The sequence below is a fragment of the Hypanus sabinus genome, chromosome 7, assembly GCF_030144855.1.
Source record: "Hypanus sabinus isolate sHypSab1 chromosome 7, sHypSab1.hap1, whole genome shotgun sequence".
NCBI classification, from domain to species: Eukaryota; Metazoa; Chordata; class Chondrichthyes; order Myliobatiformes; family Dasyatidae; genus Hypanus; species Hypanus sabinus.
In genome coordinates, this window is record NC_082712.1 from 103,872,652 (window position 1) to 103,894,031 (window position 21,380).

The following is a 21,380-nucleotide window of genomic DNA, read 5'->3' on the forward strand; positions in this document are numbered from 1 at the left end:
TGACCTGGATGTAGAGGCGGAAGGATGGGTGAGTAAGTTTGCGGATCACACGAAGATTGGAGGAGTTATGGATGGAGCTGTAGGTGGTCGAAGGTTACAAGAGGATATAGAGTTGGGCAGAAAAATGGCAGATGGAGTTCAATCCGGACAAGTGTGAGGTGATGCATTTTGGAAGGACAAACCAGAAGACTGAGAACAGGATTAATGGTCAGTTACTTAAGAGTGTGGATGAACAAAGGGACCTTGGGGTTCAAATCCATCCGTCCTTCAAGGTCTCTGCACAGGTTGATAGGATAGTTAAGAAGGCCTATGGGATGCTAGGCTTCATTAACAGGGGGATTGAGTTCAAGAGTAGAGAGGTCATTCAAGAGGAGAGAGGTCATGTTGCAACTCTACAAATCTCTGATGAGACCGCACTTAGAGTATTGTGTTCAATTCTGGTCACCTCACTATAGGACGGTATGGAGAGGGTGCAGAGGAGATTTACCAGGATGTTGCCTGGATTGGAGAACAAGTCATATGAAGCAAGGTTAGCAAAGCTGGGACTTTTCTCTTTGGAGCGTAGAAGAATGAGAGGGGACTTGATAGAAGTCTATAAGATTATGAGAGGCATAGATAGGGTGGATAGTCAGTACCTGTTTCCCAGGGCATCAATAGCAAACACTAGAGGGGGCCTATGTACAAAATTAAAGGAGGGAAGTTTAAGGGAGACATCAGGGGTAAGTGGTTTTTTTTTGAAACACAGAGGGTTGTGAGTGCCTGGAATGACTTGCCAGGGATGGTGGTAGAGGCTAAAACATTAGGGGTATTTAAGAGCCTCTTGGACAGGCACATGGATGAAAGAAAAATGGAGGGTTATGGGGGTAGTGTGGGTTTAGTACTTTTTTTTTAAGGATTATATGGGTCGGCACAACATGAAGGGCTGAAGGGTCTGTACTGTGCTGTAGTACCCTATGGTTCTATCGTGCTGTTTAAAGGGCAAAATGAGTGGATGGAAATGGATGTTTTTCCACAACGTTTGCTTCAAGTCAAAATCCAAGTTAATCTACATAGGAAATGATTTAAAAAACATAATGAACAGGAAGTGATGTATGTACAAAATGAACTGCATACTAAACAAATAGCACCTCTAACAGCAGAATACTCCCTGCCTGACATCCATGATATCAAACTTAGCTAGTGAAACTAAAAATCACATGATCATTTCAATAAGTCTTTAGCAAAAGTCTCAGACTGATCTTGAAAACAGTCTTACTGCAGTTCTCGCTTTAAAAATGTGGTTCTTGATGACATACTTGCTCGTGGTAATGTCTGATCAGCAGAGCTCACCCAGAATGATGATTGTGAGGTACCTCTGAAGTGAGTTGTGCTCTCTCGATTTGTCTTCCAGCTTGCTGTAGTCCTTAGTCAAGAAAGGACAGAGTTCACTTCAGAACTTAGCCGGGGAGAAGTACCTGCCTTATGATGAACTGCAGATCTTCTGTATTCACCCGCCTTTGAACAAAGATTGTAACCTTCGCCTGATTCAGTTGTACTGCGGTGAGATTGCTCACAAATGTGTTACCACTGCAAAGGCCATCTTTGGCCACTCCCACAATCTTCTCTTTCATAGGCTCTGAAATGACTGACACAAATTCTTCAGGACATTAGTTTTAAATGGACAGACAGTGGGCTGATGAGCACCACAGGCAGGCTTCACTCACTATGATCCAACCTAAGTCCAGTCATTGGGCATAAGGTACATTATGCCAACCATTGCATATACCTTACCTGCACAGATGGTGACTCTGCCAAGTAACAGGGGAATTTCAAGAGTTAAGGGGGAATCTTGTCAGTTATGTCCTTTAAGTTGTGAATGACTGTGTACAGCTTCAAGAGTTGGGATTTTATTCCTGTTCTTGTAAACATAGTTCAAGCTAATGAGCAGATCTCCCCTCCTATTGACTCCGCAACAAATCCACTGGCTCTGTTTCCAGTAACTTCTGATGTTCCAGAACGTGTCTTTAGAGGTACAGGGAAGTAGCTACGTCTGATGGATGCTTAGCTGGCTCCCACCCTGCTCTGTTGTGGGTATGCTGGAAGCAGTAGCCCAAGGTGCTGGGCCAGAATTTACAGCTGTATTTGGCTATAATTCATCTTAAGTGATTCTTGGCTCAGTTTCCTAAAGCACTGGTGCTTGCGACACCATGTCCATTTCTGTTCAACAAATATATTGTTACTATTTCTCCATTTCTCCTTGCTACCCTCCCCAGATTCTCCACCAGGTGATTGTCTTGTCCATACTTGGACTAATTCTTCCTCATGGCACCTCTGGCCACACTCAGCATCTCAAACTATTGTCTAATGGTGATTTATCACCGAGGTCTGGTGCAGCAAGTGGGGGCTGTGCAGCTGGTTCTGTTGCAGATCGCTTCTGTTGAAAGGTGAGCCACTGAAGCACTTAGTGCACCATTCTGCCCTGGTGTGCTCTTATTGAGTGGTGAACACCTATGCTCTTCTCCATTCCTACCTTAAATGAGGACTCGTCTTTCTTTGGGTTTGAATCTGAAACAGAAGATGCAGGTTCAGGAGGCCTGGGGAAAAATTTGGTGTGAAGCATGATAGGAAGCTGGTTCCATTCTTTGCCTGGTGCTTTGATTTCATCCTCTGTTGAGCAACCATGTTGTCTTAAGAGGACTTGCACCAAAGGTCAGTTCATCAGTCACACCTTCCGAAAGAGATGATCACCAATGTAAGTCAGCTGCTGCTTCATTCACCTTTGCCTCTGCTACTCCTTGAGTGGATTCAATGGAGCTTTTTGCACTTAGCACACACTGCTCTCATTCCTGCTGCTTCAGCTCTGGAACGGGCTTGTATCACAGCTATGCTAAGCATGGTTTTACTTGAGCATCATGAAGGCGCAATCAATGACCTGATTTCCAGGGCTTGGCAATTGACATTGCTGGGGTTGGAAGCTGACATTGTAGTACACAGCATTCAAATGCATTGCCAGTCTGAAGATGATTTATCTTTTCACTCTTCTGTCCTCACAGTGCATTGCGTACAAAGCTAGGCACAGAGTTAAGCACCTTCTCAAAAAATTACCCCAGCTGGAAGTTTTCTTCAAGGTTTTTAACAATAAGAAAATTTTTGTTGAAAGATATTGCTGTTTCAAAGGCAAATAAAGAATGGATGACAATGGATCTCTTTCAACTGATAACTCCGTCAAAATCTAAACTAATCCGCACAGGAAATGTAAAAATAAGCAATGTAAAAATGTAAAACAAATAGGAAGTGATGCTTGTACACAATGAGCTGCATAGAAAACAAACAAACAAGTAGAAACAGGCAGAACAACTATACTTTAAAATGACTCATTATTTAATTGCACAATGATGATTTTACATTTGGTTGTTGGGTTGTTTGCCCAGTGCTCTGGATTACCTGCTTGTACATTATTGTACCACCACTCCTGACTGGGCAGAAGCTTCAGACAAACTCTGAAGACTCTGACCAACTCAAAGCTTCACTCCTGCAGTCAGGAAAAGCTCCCCCCAAGCAGGCAAAACCTGGTGCAGATTAAGTCAGTAGGTAAAACCATGGCAAATAGACAAAAGCTCATCCATCTTAACCAGAATCAGAATCAGACTTTAATCGCCAAGTACCTGTGCACATACAAGGAATTTACTTCCGGCAGATGTAGTCTCTCTGCTCATAACAATAATAATGATAAATATAAATGAAAATATAGATTATACATACAAGTAGTGCAATCCAAGTAATAGTTAGCCGACAATTAACCGACAGTTAACTGTTCAGCAAAGTGACCGCAGTAGGGAAAAAACTTCTCCAGTGCCTATTAGTCTTAGTCTGGAGGGATCTGAAGCGCCTACCAGACGGAAGCAGTTCAAACAGTCCGTGTGCAGGATGGAAGGAGTCCTTTATGATGTTCCCCGCCCTCTTCTTCAACCTGGAAGAGTACAGGTCCACAATAGAGGGCAGGGAGGCTCCAAACCAGACAGTGATGGAGGTGCACAGGACAGACTCAATGACTGCAGTATAGAACCCAAGAATTACAGAGAATTTGTTAAGATGGAAATTGAGCAGTGGAGACTGGACACTGAACACACAGTTAGTGGGTAGTTGGCAAAAAGAAGCAATGTTGACCTTCCTGAGAAGGCTGAAATATAAAGGCCTAAAAGTTATACTTCAGTTATGAGTCTGAATGGGGCATCATTTAATCCTGAGCATTACACCCTAGAGGGGCAGAGTGAACATTCACCTGAATGCTTAAATGAAGGTTTACCTGCGTATGAGGACAGGTTTAATTAGTGAACTGATGATGAGGCAGGAAGTAATTCAGATGGAAGTGGGTCAAATTTGGTGAAAAGGGATCCCAGAGGGAGGGGAAGAAACAGAGCTTAACATTAGAGTAGACCCTTCAGGGGTAATTGTCAAAGTAATGTCAGGGTGGCAAGGCAGCACGGCAGTTAGTGTACAGTGTCAGTGATTGGGTTTCAATTCCCACTGCTGTCTGTATGGAAGTTGCAGTTTCTCCCTGTGACTGTATGTTTCCTCTGAGTGCTCCAGTTTCTTCCAATCCACATCCCAAAGGTATATAGGTTACAGTTAGTGAATTGTGGAATTGCTATGCTGGTCACAAAAGCATGACAACACTAGTGGGTTGCCCCAGCACACTCAGACTGTGTTGGTTATTGCCAAAAACAAAACATTTCACTGTGTATTGCAATCTACAAGTGACAAAGCAAATAGATATGGCTGTCTATAAGCAGATAAATTTAAAGTGTAAAATTTATACATTCTTTCATAATAAATGTGCTTAGAATCTTGAATCGTTGAATCCTCCCATTTAAAGTCAATGGAAACCTGGAACTATCCTTCAAAGGGTTGGAACTTTCAAACCAAATTTGGAAGATGTTATATGACACCAAGTGTTAGGAGCATTAGGGGTCATGTAACAAAAAGAAAGCACCTCTGAATGAAAGAGGTGGCTGAAAGAGCTGATTAACAGGTCACATCAGTAAAGAGTGCTCCAAAAGGTCAACTGTGTGTTTTCTGAATACAATGGAGGTTTGGGAACATGGGAGAGAATTATCTCCACTTCCTACTCTGTACCTCCCTGACAAAAGACAAGCCTTCCATCTAGTTTATAAGGCATGAATGATTACCGATGGAGTTAAGAAATGGGTTTTGAGAAACACTCACCAACCAGGCTGCGTGGCACTTGGACCGAATTTTCCGAGAATTCTAGATAGCCTCTAGCCTGTTTCACTGCTTCGGGTGTCTGAGGGAAGATAGGAAAGTCTTTTAGAGCACTACAGCACACAGAAACAGGCCCTTCACCTCATCTAGTCCATGCAGAACTACTCTGCCTAGCCCCACTGACCTGCACCTGGACCACAAGCCCTCCATATCCCTCCCATCACATGACCATAAGACATAGGAGCAGAATTAAGCCATTTGGCCCATCAAGTTTACTCCACCATCAACCATGGGTGATCCTTTCCTCCCTTCCTTAGCCCCACTCCCCAGCATTCTCCCTGTGACCTTTAATGCTGGGGCCAATCAATGACCTATCAATTTCCACCTTAAGTACACCCAGTGAGCTAGCTTCCACAACTGTACTTATCTAAACTTCCCTTAAATGCTGAAATCAAAGCTGCATTTACCACTTCAGGTTCTCTAATTATTTCACCTTTCACTAATGACCTAAGTAACCTCAGTGGAAAAAGCATGCTTGCATTTAACCTATCTATAGCCCTCATGATTTGGTATACCTATTGCAGCATTGTAGTAATTGGGGCATTATTGTGGTAATTAAAGGGTACTGTGGGGCCATGGAGACGAGTGGAAGATGCAATGCAATAGCGGTCATTGAACAATGATTAGGAGTTTCATCCAAAATCCTTCCTGTTCCCAATACAAGAGCAGTTGGAAGCAGAGTGATGCCAGATGTGAATTACTCTGATCAGACTTCCTTAAAAGAATGGAGAGAGTTAACATGGGCAAAGTTGTTTTTAAAATATCAAACCTGACCTGATACGCATTCCCAATAACAGCTTCAATTCAGGAGGAATCTACAAGAGGTTGTGAGGGGTTAAGACTGAATGGTGAAGCAGACTCAGTAGGCTGACTGATCTAGTGCTCCTATGCGGAGATGTACAATATACTCTTATAAGAAGTGAATGAGGTGACCAACAGGTACATTTATTGGGAAGTTGGATACATTAAAGGAATGGTGATAGTGGTCAAGGGTGGGAGACAGCTAGTAAGGAAGTAAGGGCTGAAGAGTTTAAGGTCTAACCTGTAAAATAACTGATCAATTATTGCCACAGATCATGTCCCTGGGACTGTGTTGCTAAAAGACCTAGAATGACTAGCAATTCTAATTGGATTTTACAAGTAAAGTGCAAACTTAACAAGTGACGGGTTACAGACGTAGACAACCTGCTGCCTCACCTCTCCATAAATTCGGAACGTGCAAGTGTCTTCGTCGAGTTCAATTGCAGTCACCCCAGGAACCTTCCTGGCCTGCTGAATGTTGGCACCATGTGTTCCGATGGCGAGTCCCATCAAATCCTCACGGACACTGAACTCCTCCTGGAATGCAGCTGCCAGCTGCTTGGTGGTCTGCAGGAGAAAAGAGTGAGATATTACTCATGTTATAATCAATATACTAGCCCACGGAGTCACATGTCTTTGGGATGTGGAAGGATGCTAGAGTACCCAGGAAAAATCCACATGGCCAAAGGGAGATACTGAAAACTCCACATGCACTGCTGAAGGTTGGGATTGAATCTGATAATTATGGGAATGGAAGTAACACACACAAAATGCCGGTGGAATGCAGCAGGCCAGGCAGCATCTATAGTGAGAAGCACTGTCGCTGTTTTAGGCCGAGACCCTTCTTCAGGACTAACTGAAAGGAAAGATAGTAAGAGATATGAAAGTAGGAGGGGGAGGGGAAAATGTGAAATGATAGAAGTCCGAAGGGGGTGGGGTGAAGCTGAGAGCCAGAAAGGTGATTGGCAAAAGGGATATAGAGCTGGAGAACGGGAAGGATCATGGGATGGGAGGCCTAGGGAGAAAGAAAGGGGGAGGGGAGCACCAGAGAGAGATGGAGAACTGTCAAGAGTGATGAGCAGAGAGAGAAAAAAAGAGGGGGGAAAAAACTGAATATATTTGGGATGGGGTAAGAAGGGGAGGAGGGACATTAACAGAAGTTAGAGAAGTCAATGTTCATGCCATCAGGTTGGAGGCTACCCAGCCAGTATATAAGGTGTTGTTTCTCCAACCTGAGTATGGATTCACCTTGACAGTAGAGGAGGCCATGGATAGACATATCAGAATGGGAATGGGATGTGGAATTAAAACGTGTGGCCACTGGGAGATCCTGCTTTCTCTGGCAAACAGAGCATAGGTGTTCAGCGAAACTGTCTCCCAGTCTGTGTCGGGTCTCACCAATATATAAAAGGCCACACCGGGAGCAGCGGACGCAGATACCACACCAGCCGACTCACAGGTGAAGTGTCGCCTCACCTGGAAGGACTGTCTGGGGCCCTGAATGGTGGTGAGGGTGGAAGTGTAAGGGCAGGTGTAGCACTTGTTCCGCTTACAAGGATAAGTGCCAGGAGGGAGATCGGTGGGAAGGAATGGGGGGGGATGAACGGACAAGGGAGTCGCGTAGGGAGTGATCCCTGTGGAAAGCAGAAAGGGGGGGAGGGAAAGATGTGCTTGGTAGTGGGATCCCGTTGGAGGTGGTGGAAGTTACGGAGAATTATACGTTGGACCCGGAGGCTGGTGGGGTGGTAGGTGAGGACAAGGGGAACCCTATCCCAAGTGGGGTGGCGGGCGGATGAGGTGAGGGCAGATGGTGTGGGAAATGGGAGCGATGCGTTTGAGAGCAGAGATGATGGTGGAAGAAGGGAAGCCCCTTTGTTTAAAAAATAAAGACATCTCCTTCGTCCTGGAATGAAAAGCCTCACCCTGAGAGCAGATGTGGCAGAGTCGGAGGAATTGCAAGAAAGGGATAGCATTTTTGTAAGAGACAGGGTGGGAAGAGGAATAGTCCAGGTAGCTGTGAGTCTATAGGCTTATAGTAGATATTAGTAGATAAGCAGTCTCCAGAGATGGAGACAAAAAGATCAAGAAAGGGGAGGGAGGTGTTGGAAATGGACCAGGTAAATTTGAGAGCAGGGTGAAAGTTGGAGGCAAAGTTAATGAAGTCAACGAGCTCAGCATGCGTGCAGGAGGCACCGCCAATGTAGTCGTCGATGTAGCGAAGGAAAAGAGGGGGATGGATACCCATATAGGCTTGGAACATGGACTGTTCCACAAAGCCAACAAAAAGGCAGGCATAACTGGGACCCATGCAGGTGCCCATGGCTACACCTTTGGTTTGGAGGAAGTGGGAGGAGCCAAATGAGAAATTATTGAGATTAAGAACTAATTCTGCTAGACGGAGGAGAGTGGCGGTAGAGGGGAATTGGTTAGGCCTGGAATCCAAAAAGAAGCGGAGAGCTTTGAGACCTTCCTGGTGTGGGATGGAGGTATATAGGGACTGGATGTCTATGGTGAAAATAAGGCGGTGGGGGTCAGGGAATTTAAAATCATTGAAAAAATTTCAAAGCGTGAGAAGTGTCACGAACATAGGTGGGAAGGGATTGACTAAAGGGGGATAAAACAGTGTCGAGGTATGTAAAAATGAGTTCAGTGGGGCAGGAGCAAGCGGAGACAATGGGTCTACCTGGACAAACATGAGGAAATCTGCAGATGTTGGAAATTCAAACAACACACACAAAATGCTGGTGGAATGCTGCTGGTCCACCAGCATTTTGTGTGTGTGGTCTACCTAGACAGGCAGGTTTGTGGATCTTCGGTAGGAGGTAGAAACGGGAAGTGTGGGGTGTGGGAACTATGAGGCTGGTGGCAGTGGATGGGAGATCCCCAGAGCTGATAAGGTTGGTGATGGTATAGGAGACAGTGGCCTGGTGCTCCTTAGTGGGGTCATGATCAAGGGGTAAATAAGAGGTATCAGGGAGTTGTTGCTGTGCCTCGGCCAGGTAGAGGTCAGTACGCCAGACTACAACAGCTCCCCCCTTATCAGCCGGTTTTATAGTGAGGTTGGGATTGGTGTGGAGGGAGCGGAGAGCAGAGCGTTCAGAAGGAGTGAGGTTAAAATTGGAGCATGGTGTGGTGAAGTTGAGGCGGTTGATGTCCAGTCGGCAATTAGCAATAAAGAGATCCAGAGCAGGCAAAAGACCAGAGCGGGGTGTCCATGAAGAGGTGGAGGGTTGAATGGACCCTATTTCATCAATACTGTAAAGTGTTAGGTTAAACGCAACACTATTGTGCTCCCGATTGTCTTGGCAGTGTACTGCTGCTTAACGCAACCATCTTCCTGCAAGGTTACCAATCCCCAAGCATCAGATCCAGTTCCTCTTCTCACCTCAAGGTGTTTAGTGGCCTCTTCATTTCGAGACATCAGCATCAGTTTGGTACGAATACTGCGGAAGTGCATGTCGCTCAGCAAGCCTGCACGCTTCACGGTCGACTCATTTATGGACTGTGAGGGATTGACAAGATGCACATTACATCAAAGACACAAAGGCAGTTTCCTAATGGGGTACAAAAATATAAAAAAAAGTGGCAAACAAGAAGAAACCTACAAACAAGCTGGATGAACTCAGCAGGTCGGGCAGCATCGGTTGAAAGGAGCAGTCAACATTTCAGCCTAAAATGTTGACTGCAAGTCCTGACGAAGGGTCTCGGCCCGAAATGTTGTCTGCTCCTTTCAACGGATGCTGCCCGACCTGCTGAGTTCATCCAGCTTGTTTGTACGTCTTGATTTGACCACAGTATCTGGCAGTGTACCTTGTGTTTAAAAAGCTCTCATTTACTCTGTACTTGAGTTCTTTTAACCCCAGATCGCCAATGTCCACTTTTATGCTCAGAACTAAAAAATAGAATTGCTGGAAACACTCAAATACTCAGGACAAGCAACATCTTTGCAGGATGTAGAGGGCCAACATTGACATCATTGACCTTCCAGCCAAAATTCTTTTCACAGATGCCACCTTTTCCACTTGCCAAGTGCTGCCAATAATTTCTGCTCAGTTCCAGCACCTTCAGTAAAGATTCTTTTGCAGCTATTTACACTTCCCAAGAGCCCATTTTTGCTCATTACAAAATGTTGTGGGTACTATAGTCTGAAATTAAACATAATTAACAATTCAGAGAAGTTCTCTTTCGGAGCTTGCAGACCTGAAACACCACCGTCGCTACAAATCATAAACACAGGAGATTCCACAGTTGCTGCAGATCCAGAGCAACACAGAGAAGCCCACCCTTAAATCATAATACACAGCAGCAGAAATAGGCCATTCACACCACTGAGTCTGCCCCACCATTCCATCATGGCTGATCCCAGTTCCCACCCAACCCCATATACTTGCCTTGTTGACACATCCTTTAATGCCCTGACCGATCAGAAAACTATCAACTTCCGTCTTAAATAAACTCATGGACTTGGCCTCCACCACAATTGGTGGCACAGCATTCCACTGATTCACCACTGTCTGGTTAAAAAAAATTCCCTTTTACCTCTGTTCTAAAAGGCCATTGCTTAACTTTGAGGCTGTGCCCTCTAGACCCGGATAACCCCACCACCTCTCCTCATCCACCTCACATAGTCCTTTCAACATTCAGTAGGTTTCAATGAGATCCCTCCGCATTCTTCTAAATTCCAGTGAGTACAGGCTCAAAGCTACCAAACGCCTCTCACAGGTTAACCGCTTCATTCCTGGAATCATCATTGTGAACCTCCTCTGCACTCCCTCCAATGACAGCACATCCTTTCTGTGATATGGGGCCCAAAACTGTTGACAATACTCCAAGTGCAGTCTGACTAGTGTCTTATAAAAAACCTCAGCATTATCTACTTGCTTTTATATTCTATTCTCCTTGAAATAAATGTCAAATTTGCATTTGCCTTCTTTACCACAGACTCAACTGTAAATTAACCTTCTGGGAGCCTTGCATGAGGGCTCCTAAGTCTCTCTGCACCTCTGATGTTTGAACCTTCTCCCCATTTAGTTAATAGTCTGCACTATTGTTACTTTCACCAAAATGCATTACTATGCATTTTCCAACACTGTATTCCATCTGCCAATTTTTGCCCATTCTTTCAATTTATTTAGGTTCTGCTGAAATAACATTGCTTCCTCAGCACTACCTACCCCTCCACCTATCTTCATATCATCTACAAATTTTGCCACAAAGCCAATTCCATTATCCAAATCATTGATGAACAATGCGAACAATAGCGGTCCCAATACTGATCCCTGAGGAACACCACTAGTCACCGACAACCAACCAGAAAAGGCTCTTTTATTCCCACTCGGTGCCTCCTGCCTATCAGCCATTCCTTTATCCATGCCAGTATCTTTCTTGTAATGCCATACAATTTTAATTTGTGAAGCATCCTCAAATGCGGCACCTTATCAAACACCTTCTGAAGATCTAAGTAAATCCAAGCATCTCGGCTCGAAATGTCACGTTTAGTCCCTCCCATAGATGCTTCCTGACCTGCTGAATTTCTCCAGCATTGTCTGTTGTGCGCAGTAAGTTTTGTTTTATGCAGAGAGCGGAGAAAACAGGATCTACCAGAGAAAACAGGATCTCCCAGTAGCCACCCACTTTAATTCCACTTCTAATTCCCATTACAACACGTCCATAATACCATAAGACAGTGGAGGCAAATTAGGCCATTCAGCCCATTGAGTCTGCTCTGCCATTCCATCATGGATAATCCTGGAACCCATTCAACCCCATACACCTGCCCACTCACCATATCCCTTGATGCCCCAACCAATAAGGAATCTACAAACTTCCTCTTTGAATATACGCACAGACTTGGCCTCCAGCACAGTCTGCGGAAGAGCATTCAACTAATTCACCATCCTTTGGCTAAAAAAAATTCCTCCTGTTCTAAAAGGTCGTCCTTCAATTTTGAGGCTGTGTCCTCTAGTTCTGGATAACCCCAACAGAGGAAACATTCTCGTCACATTCAACCTATTAGTCCTTTCAATGTTTTGGTAAGTTTCAATCAGATCCCCCTGCATTCTTCTATATTCCAGTGAATACAGGCCCAAAGCTGCCAAACGCTCCTCATATGTTAACCCCTTCATTCCTGGAATCATCCTCATGAACCTCCTCTGCTGTCTCTCCTAAGACAGTACATCATATCAGCCCAAAAACTGTTGACAATACTTCAAATGCAACCTGACTAGGGTCCTATAAAGCTTCAACATTATCTCCTTGCTTTTATATTCTATTTCCCTCAAAATAAATGACATTGCATTTGCCTTCTTTACCACAGACTCAACTATTTCCATCATTAATATCTCTATTTTCCCCTTTCAGGGTTTTTTGAAGACCCTGAGCTGGAGTTACACGCTAACTATGGTTCCTTGAGGGAATGGGAACTGCTCTTGGGGTTTCACAATTGGCTGTTTGCAATACCAAGGGCTTAGCTTAAGAGTCCAGCTCGGATTTGGAAGCCTAGGATCTTGGGGCTCTGGAGACAGGTGGATCAAAGGTTGGTGTCCTGGCTGGAGATGCGTGTGTTGTCGGGGGAGTCGGAATATCTATGGTTGAGTGCCTGGAGACCTGGAATCATACATTTATCTGACATTAAATTTAGCTTTGAAATCTCTGAATTAACCTTCTGGGACTCTTGCACGACGAACCCCATGTCCTTTTGCATCTCTGATGTTTGAAACTTCTCCCCATTTAGATAATAGTCCACACTGTTTCTTTTACCAAAATACATCATACACTTCCTAACACTGTATTCTGTCATTTTTTTGCCCATTCTTTCAACTTGTCTAAGTCCTGCTACAATTGCATTGTTTCCTCAGCACTACCTACCTCTCCACCTGTCTTCATATCATCTGCAAACTTTGCCACAAAGTACCACTATCTAAATCACTGACAAAAAAATGTGAAAAGTAGCAGTCCCAATACTGACCCCTGAGGACCACTAGTCTCTGGCAGCGAATGAGAAAAGGCCCCCTTTATTCCCACTCACTGCTTCCTGCCCATCAGCCATTCCTCTATGCATGCCAGTATCTTTCTTGTAACCTCATAGGATTTTATCTTGTTAAGCAGCCTCATATGTGGCACTTTATCTTCTGAAAATCCAAGTAAATGACATCTACTGCCCCTCCTTTGTCCTCCCTGCCTGTTACTTCCTCGAAGAATAACAATTTTTCAGGAAGATTTTCCTTTACAGAAACCACGCTGACACACAAGCAGGTACCATCTACAACTGGGCCGGGGGTGACCTTACAACTGAACACAGCCCATGTGCTTCAGCACAATTGTGGGGAAAATGGCAAAGGTCTCGAGACTAATTCCACAGAGAGCAGGCATCAAAATGTACTCCCTCCACGGAGTCTATATCACTGCTCTCTGCTGTGTAAACATCTAGCCATGGGAAAATCTCAACCTGCTTATCCAATGGTGCAGCACAGGAGCAGGCCCCTCAGCCCATGATATCAACGGCAACCATAATGGCAAATTAGGCTCATGCTGCTTGCCCGCAGATAACTGACACCCCTCTATGTCCTGCATGCTACATGCTTATCTAAATTAAATTTAATGCTATTATCTTTTCTTTTTCAATCTTTTTATTAAGTTTCATATATAAAAAAAACAACACATGATAATGAATAGATTACAAACTCAATAAACTTGAAATTACATTAGTAATAGGATAATAATATCCTATTAAACATCAATCAATAAAAGGTACATAAATCAATCAAGTCTATATAAATATATATGAAAAAAACAAAAATAATCATCAAAAAAGAAAAAAAAATTGAAAATATATATGAGAAAATATATATTGAAAAAAAATACTAAACTAAACTAACATGGGCAATAATAACACTTTATAAATATATGAAGGTGTCAAGAAAAGAACTCCGGAACTCCATACCTGAACAAGGATAAATAGAGAAAAGGATCTGAAAAAGGCCAAATTAATTCATATGAAAGTGTCGAATAAATGGTCCCCAGGTTTCTTCAAATTTAATTGAAGAATCAAAGATAGTGCTTCTAATTTTTTCCAAACTCAGATAGGAAATAGTTTGGGAGAACCACTGAGATGTAGTAGGAGGATTTACTTCTTTCCAGTTTTGTAATATAGACCTTCTAGCAATTAATGTTACAAAGGCAATCATTCGTCTGATTGAAGGGGAAAGCTGATTGCCATCTTCATTTGGTATACCGAAAATTGCAGTAATAAAATGGGGTTGTAAATCGATATTCCATACTGAGGAAATGACATCAAAGATGTCCTTCCAATAGTTATATAAAGTGGGACATGCCCAAAACATGTGGGTCAATGAAGCCACTTCTAAGTGACATCTGTCACATTGAGGGTTGATATGCGAGTAAAATCGGGCAAGCTTATCTTTAGACATATAAGCTCTATGTACAATTTTAAATTGTATTAAAGCATGTTTAGCACAAATAGAAGAGGAATTAACCATTTGTAAAATTTTTTCCCATTTATCTGTTGATATATTACATCGAAGTTCTTTTTCCCATTCTTGTTTAATTCTATCCGATATTTCTGGCTGTATCTTCATAATCATGTTATAAATAAAAGCTACTAATCCCTTCTGACAAGGATTAAAAGTAAAAATCAAATCTGAAAAATCCGATGGAGTTGAATTAGGAAAAGATGGAAGAATTTTATGTAAGAAATTTCTAATTTGTAAGTATCTAAAAAAATTAGATTTAGGTAATTCAAATTTGTTGGAAAGTTGATCAAAAGACATCAAAGTACCTTCAAAAAAAAGATCACGAAAACATTTTATACCTTTCCTTTTCCATATACTAAAAGCTTGATCTGTCAGTGAAGGTTTGAAAAAAAAATTACATAAAATAGGGCTGTCCAGAACAAAGTTTTTCAGATTAAAGAATTTGCGAAATTGAAACCAAATTCGTAGTGTATGTTTGACAACCGGGTTAGATATCTGTTTATTGAATTTGGCTAAATCAATAGGAAGAAAAGAACCAAGAACGGAAAATATAGAATATCCCTTTACCTCACTACATTCCAAATTTACCCACTGTGGGCACACAGGTGAATCCAAATCTAGTTTCCAGTACATTAGGTTACGAATATTATTCGCCCAATAATAAAATCTAAAGTTAGGTAAAGCTAGACCACCATCTTTTTTAGACTTTTGTAATTGCCTTTTGCTTAACCTAGGATTTTTATTTTGCCACACAAATGAGGAAATTTTTGAATCAATATTATCAAAAAAAGATTTAGGAATAAAAATTGGTAACGCTTGGAATAAATATAAAAATTTCGGTAAAATCATCATTTTAATAGCATTAATCCGACCAACTAATGACAAAAATAAGGGAGACCATCTTGTAGTAAGTTGTTGAAAATTTAATGCTATTATCGTGTTTGCTTCCTAAATTTCCCCAGCAGCCCACTCCAGTCACCAATCACTAACCAAATGTATAGGACATTGCAGCATCGTACATCCTTCAGCCCACAAAGTTGTGCTGATCTTTTAACTTATTCCAAGGTCAATCTAACCATTCCCTCTTACGTAGCCCTCCATTTTTCTGTCATCCATATGCCAAGTGTCTCTTGAATGCCTCTACCACTGCCAATGAAAGTGCATTCCACACACCCACAATACCTCTGACACCCCCATAATACTTTCCTCCACTTTAAAATTATGCTTCTCATATTAGCCCTTAATGTATCTGTCTCACACATCCTTTAAAGTCCACTCCCCCCTTAAAGACATGGTCTCTAATACAGTATTTGATATCTACCCATTTATTTATTTATTGAGAGATAGTGTTGAATAGGCTCTTTGAGCTGTGCTGCCCAACAATTCCCTGATTTAACCCCAGACTAACCACAGGACAATTTACAATGACCAATTAACCAATTAGCACCTTTGGACTGTCGAAGGAAACTAGAGCACCCAGAGAAAACCCACGCTTTCACTTGGAGAATGTACAACTCCTTACAGACAGCGGTGGGAATTGAAGCTGGTTGGTGGTACTGTAAAGTGTGGTACTCAGAACTACGGTATCATGCTGTCCCACCTAGGGACAAGATTCTGACTTTCTCAGGTCTTCCCCCTCAGTCTCTGACACTCTGGAGAAACCAGCCCAAATTTATCCAACCTCTCCTTGCTCTAATTCAGGCAGTATCCTGGTGAATGTCCTCTGCATCCTATTCAGAGCTTCCACATCCTTCCTGCACCGAGACGACCTGAATGGCACACAATTCTCCATATGCAGCCCAATCCAAAGTTAAAGGAGAACTAATCCATGCTTGTTGGCCAAAGGAAAGAAGCTGGTCAGCAGACATTTTGAGTAGTCAGGTGGAATTAAGTCAACATGCTCTTACCAGCAGGACCAGCTCGTTGCTGGAAGCATTGTACACGATGGAGTGTGCTCCAACAGCCTTCTTGAAATCCTTGTGGGCATTCTCATTTGCACAGCTGTAACAGTAACCAGATAGGATGGACAGTGAAGTTCAGAAATAAAAAATATCCCATTCCACACCAGATCTACAAGACCATAACTTTAAGACATAGTAGCAGAATTAAGCCCTATGTCCCATCGAGTCTGCTGCTCTATTAAATCACGGCTGGTCTATTATCCCTTTCAACACAATTCACCTGCCTTCTCCCCAGAACCCACCACCTCCTTTAAATATACCCAATGAGTTGGCCTCCACAGCCATCTGTGGCAATGAATTCCATAGATTCATTGAAAAAAAATACCTCTCATCTGTTCTAAAGGGATGCCCTTGCATTGTGAGGTTGTGCCCTCTGATCCTAAAATCCCAATATAGGAAACGTCCTCTCCATGTCCATTCTGTCTCTGGGCCTTTCAATATTCCAAAGTTTCAAGTATTCACCTAGTGAAACTCCACCATAAAATCTGAAGCTCCACCCTGATTGCTTTGGAAGGTGGCAAGATGATAGGAGAAGTAAAACAAAGTTGGTATAACGCCCCTTTACCTCAGCCGATGTATCACTGTCCTGTTGCAAGGTCTCAACCTGAATCATTGACTGTCCACTTCCCTTCACAGATTCTGCCTAACTTGTGTTCCTTAGTTTGATTGTTCAGAGATAGAGGCACTGGGTTGAAATAGCAGTTTTAGAACTTCCCAATCACCCAGGAAACCAACACTGGCTACAGCAACATATTACCTTCCCATAGTTCAAAGGCCAACATGCCATTAGCCCTATGGTTGAGCTGTGGCAAAATCACAGGAACAAGCTCACCCAGGAGGCTAACAGTGGAGGTCATTATTACAGTGTGGGAAAATCACCAATGACCAATTTTAAATGAACTTAATGAATTACAGATTTCATGATCTTCTGAAGGACTTGACAGACTTAACTCTCAAGCAAACAGGCACGGCGCCTTTAAGCAGACGAAGGTTCATCGCCATGGACGGATGTGAGGTGGGGAGTCCAAGTCAGGCTGAATCACAGAATGAGAACCCCTCTACCCAGCATCTTGCTACCAAGTGCGTAGTCGCTGGAGAACAAAATTGAGGGCATTTTTGTTTCATGAAATGTAAATAAGAAATGTGATTTATGTTTTACTGAAACGTGGCTTACTCCCAGCATGTCAGATAGAGCGTTCAGACCAGAAGGCTTCTTGATACACAGGATGAACCGAACTGCTAACTTGGAAAAGGCAAATGGTGGAAGTGTGTGTTTCATGATAAACACTCTGTAGTGCTCCGATGTGGCAGTTTTGTTGAACTTGTGTTCCTGTAACCTTGAACCCCTAATGATTAAATGCCATCCATTCCATTTATAAAGAGTACTCTGGGATCCTGACTTTAGTTTACGTACCACCAGTGGTCGACTATAATCAAGAACTTGAGATACTGCATGATGCTGTCACCAAGAAACAGCCCATCCCAATGTATTTCATGTAATGAAGGGGATTTCAATCAGGTTTGTTGAAAGGACTGCCCAATTACCATCAGCATATAACCTGTAGCACCAGAGGTTCCAACAGACTACACCACTGTTATACTAAGATAATGAATGCCCACACCACATTTCAGGAAAGCTGATCACTTGGCTGTCCTTCTCCTACCTGCATATAGGCAGAGGCCAAAGAGCAAAGTCCCAGCGATTAGGACAATAAAAAAGTGGTCGTGGGAGGCTGCAGAGTGGCTACAGGATTGCTTTGAGTCAGTAGATTGGGCCGTGTTCAAGGGCTCAATTGTGGATCTGAATGAATGCAACACAGACGTCAAGGACTTTATAGAAACTGTTATAGAAGAATGTGTTCCCACAAACTCTTTCAGTGTCTTCCTCAACCAGAAGCCCTGGATGAACCATGAGATCTGCAATCTTTTGAGGGCCAGATAAGAAGCAATCAAGTCTGGCAATCAAGTTACAAGATGTCCAGGTAGAATATCTAGAAAGCCACCTCACAGGCAAAATACTGGACTAAGCTTAATCAATTGTGGCAGGGCTTGAATACTATTACCTCTTAGAAAGTGAAATCAAGCAACACAGGTGACAACAGGGTTTCACTTCCAGGTGAACTCAATGCCTTCTAGGCTCGCTTGGACCATCAAAGTATGAAGAAAACGTCATGAACTCCTGCATCCCCCATTGATCCTGTGATTTCAATCTCTGAGGCCGATGTGCGAGCATCCTTCAGGAACCCATGGAAAGCATCCAGCCTGGATGGGGTAACCTGGCTTAATACTAAAGACCCATGTAGTGTTTACCAAGATCTTTAACCTCTTGTTTTGACAGTCTGACGTACCCACATGCTTCAAGCAAGCTTCACTTATACCAGTGCCCAAGAAAAATGTGGTAACCTGCCTCAATGACCATTATCCAGTAGCAATTATATCAGTGATTAAATGTTTTGTGAGGTTGGTGATGAAACATTAACTCCTGCCTGAGGAGTGACTTAGGTCTGTTCCAATTTCCCTACAGATGCAACAGATTGATAGCAGATGCCTTCTCATTGGCTCTTCTCTCAGCCGTGGAATATCTGGACAGCAAAGTTGCATGCATCTTTATTGACTACAGCTTGGCATCAACTTCACCATCCCCTCAAAACTAATCAATAAGCTTCAAGACTTTGGCCTCAATACCTCCTTGTGCAAAATGACCCTTAATTTCCTCATTTGCAGACCCCAGTCAGTTTAGATTGCAACATCCCCTCCACAATCTCCATCAGCCCAAGTGCACCACAAGGCTCTGTGCCATATTCATTAGCTGATGACACCACTGTCGTTGGTCTAATCAAAGGTGGTGATGACTCAGTGTATACGAGGGAGATTGAAAATTTGGCTGAATGGTGTCACAACAACAACCTGTCCCTCAATGTCAGCTAGACCAAGGAGCTGATTACTGATTTTATGAGGAGGAAACCAGAGGTCCATGAGCCAGTACTCAAAGCATGAGAAGTGGAGAGGGCCACCAACTTTAAATTCCTCAGTGTTATTATTTTGGAGGACCTGCCCTGGGCCCACCACACATGTGCAATACTGCAGCACATCTTCTACTTCCTTACAAATTTGCCAAAGTTTGGCATGACACCTCAAATGTTGACAAATTTCTATAGGTGTGCAGTGGAGAGTATGTTGACTGGCTGCATCACAGCCTGGTATGGAAACAGCAAAGCCCTTGAATAGAAATCCTTTCTCTCATATAATGAATATTTCCATCACAGGGAAAGCCCTCTGCACCACTGAGCACATCTGCATGGAGCATTGTCACAGGTAAGTAGCATCCATCATCAGGAAACACCAACACCCAGGACATACTCTCTCTCTTTCTGCTGCCATTATGAAGGTGGTATATATAGGAGCCTCAGGACTCACACCACCAGGTTCAGAAAGTTATTACCCCTCAATCATCAGGTTCTTCAACCAAAACGGATGTCTTCACTAAACTTCACTTGCCCCATCACTGTTCACACAACTCAAGGACTCATTTTCCAGGACTCTTCATCTCACGTTCTCAATATCTATTGTTTATTTATTATCATTTCTTTTTGTATTTGCAGTTTGTCATCAATTGCGCACTGGTCGTATGCCCACTTGGTGCAGTCTTTCATTGATTCTATATGGTTAATGGATTTTTAAAATATACTTGCAAGAAAATGAATCTCGGTTGTGCAAAGATTACACACATACAGTTCAATAATAAATTTAATTTGAACTTTTTTTTGACGACTGGTTGGACATATCAATCCATTCCAAACAATGGCACAGTCACCTTAAACTTAGGAACACAGTGTATTTCCTACCCAGCCCGATACAAGCATCTCGTGCAGATAAGGACCAAATTGAAAAGTAATTTCTCACTGCTTTCACAGTAATACAACTTAAAGAAATGTAGAGCTAAATATCTCACACTGTTTTTTCTGCCATGGGGATAGACGGAGCATGACAGGACAGAAACAGGCGCTTTGGCCCATCTAGTCTGTAGCAATATGCTTTTCTGCCTGCAACTGGATCATAGCCAATCATACCCACCCATTAATATACCTATACAAACTTCTCTTAAATTTTGCAATTAAACCACATCCACCACTTCCCATGCTGGCAAGACGTGCTTTGATTTTCCAAACAAAACTCACGCTTCTTTGAGATCATCTGGCACAGGAATGGTGTGTTTGTAGAACAGGTTCTTGGTGGCAGTCTTGTTGGGATTGACAGGGCGCAGTCTCTCCATCGTGACTATTTCATTGTACGTGGCATCACAGGCGGCATACTCTATGACATAAAACTGGAAAATAAACAGGAATCCTCAGCAAAACTCATGTTAGATTGGGGAGGGTGTTTGTGTAAGATTTTGAGCTAGTTACAATAGGTCTACAAGTGTTCTCATTCTTCCCTTTTTCCCCATTTAAGCTTTGGGTTTATATTCCCTTTTGAGGAAGTTAACAGGAAAGGTGATGGAGGCAAGGCAGTGGATGTTGTCTACATGGACTTTGGTAAGGCATTTGACAAGGTCCTACATAGGAGATTGGTCAAGAAGATTCATGTGCTGCGCTCAAGATGAGGTAACAAATTGGATTAGACATTGGCTTTGTGGAAGAAGGAGAGTGGTGGACGATTTCCTGTCTGAATGGAGGCACATGACTAGTGGAGTGCCACAGGGATCAGTGCTGGATCAGTAGTGTTGGTCATTTATGTCAACAACCTAAATGATAATGTGGTTAAGTAGATCAGTAAATTTACAGATGACACCAAGATAGGTGGTGTAGTGGATAGCCAAGAAAGCTAACAAGGCTTGCAGTGAGATCTGGACCAGCTGTAACAA

At 42.9% G+C, this 21,380-nt stretch overlaps 1 protein-coding gene across 4 annotated transcripts in view; it reads right to left on the bottom strand.

The window, feature by feature from the left end:
* LOC132397071 (RNA-binding protein FXR1-like) overlaps positions 1-21,380 on the bottom strand; it is a 190,519-nt gene that overhangs the window by 32,308 nt on the left and 136,831 nt on the right. For all 4 annotated transcript variants that reach the window (XM_059975330.1, XM_059975329.1, XM_059975328.1 and 1 more), the window contains 5 exons: positions 20,695-20,843; positions 16,463-16,556; positions 9,449-9,565; positions 6,460-6,630; positions 5,206-5,284 (listed from right to left, as the gene is read on the bottom strand). In XM_059975330.1, coding sequence (XP_059831313.1) covers positions 5,206-5,284; positions 6,460-6,630; positions 9,449-9,565; positions 16,463-16,556; positions 20,695-20,843 — 610 coding nt within the window. The remainder of the gene's footprint in view (positions 1-5,205; positions 5,285-6,459; positions 6,631-9,448; positions 9,566-16,462; positions 16,557-20,694; positions 20,844-21,380) is intronic.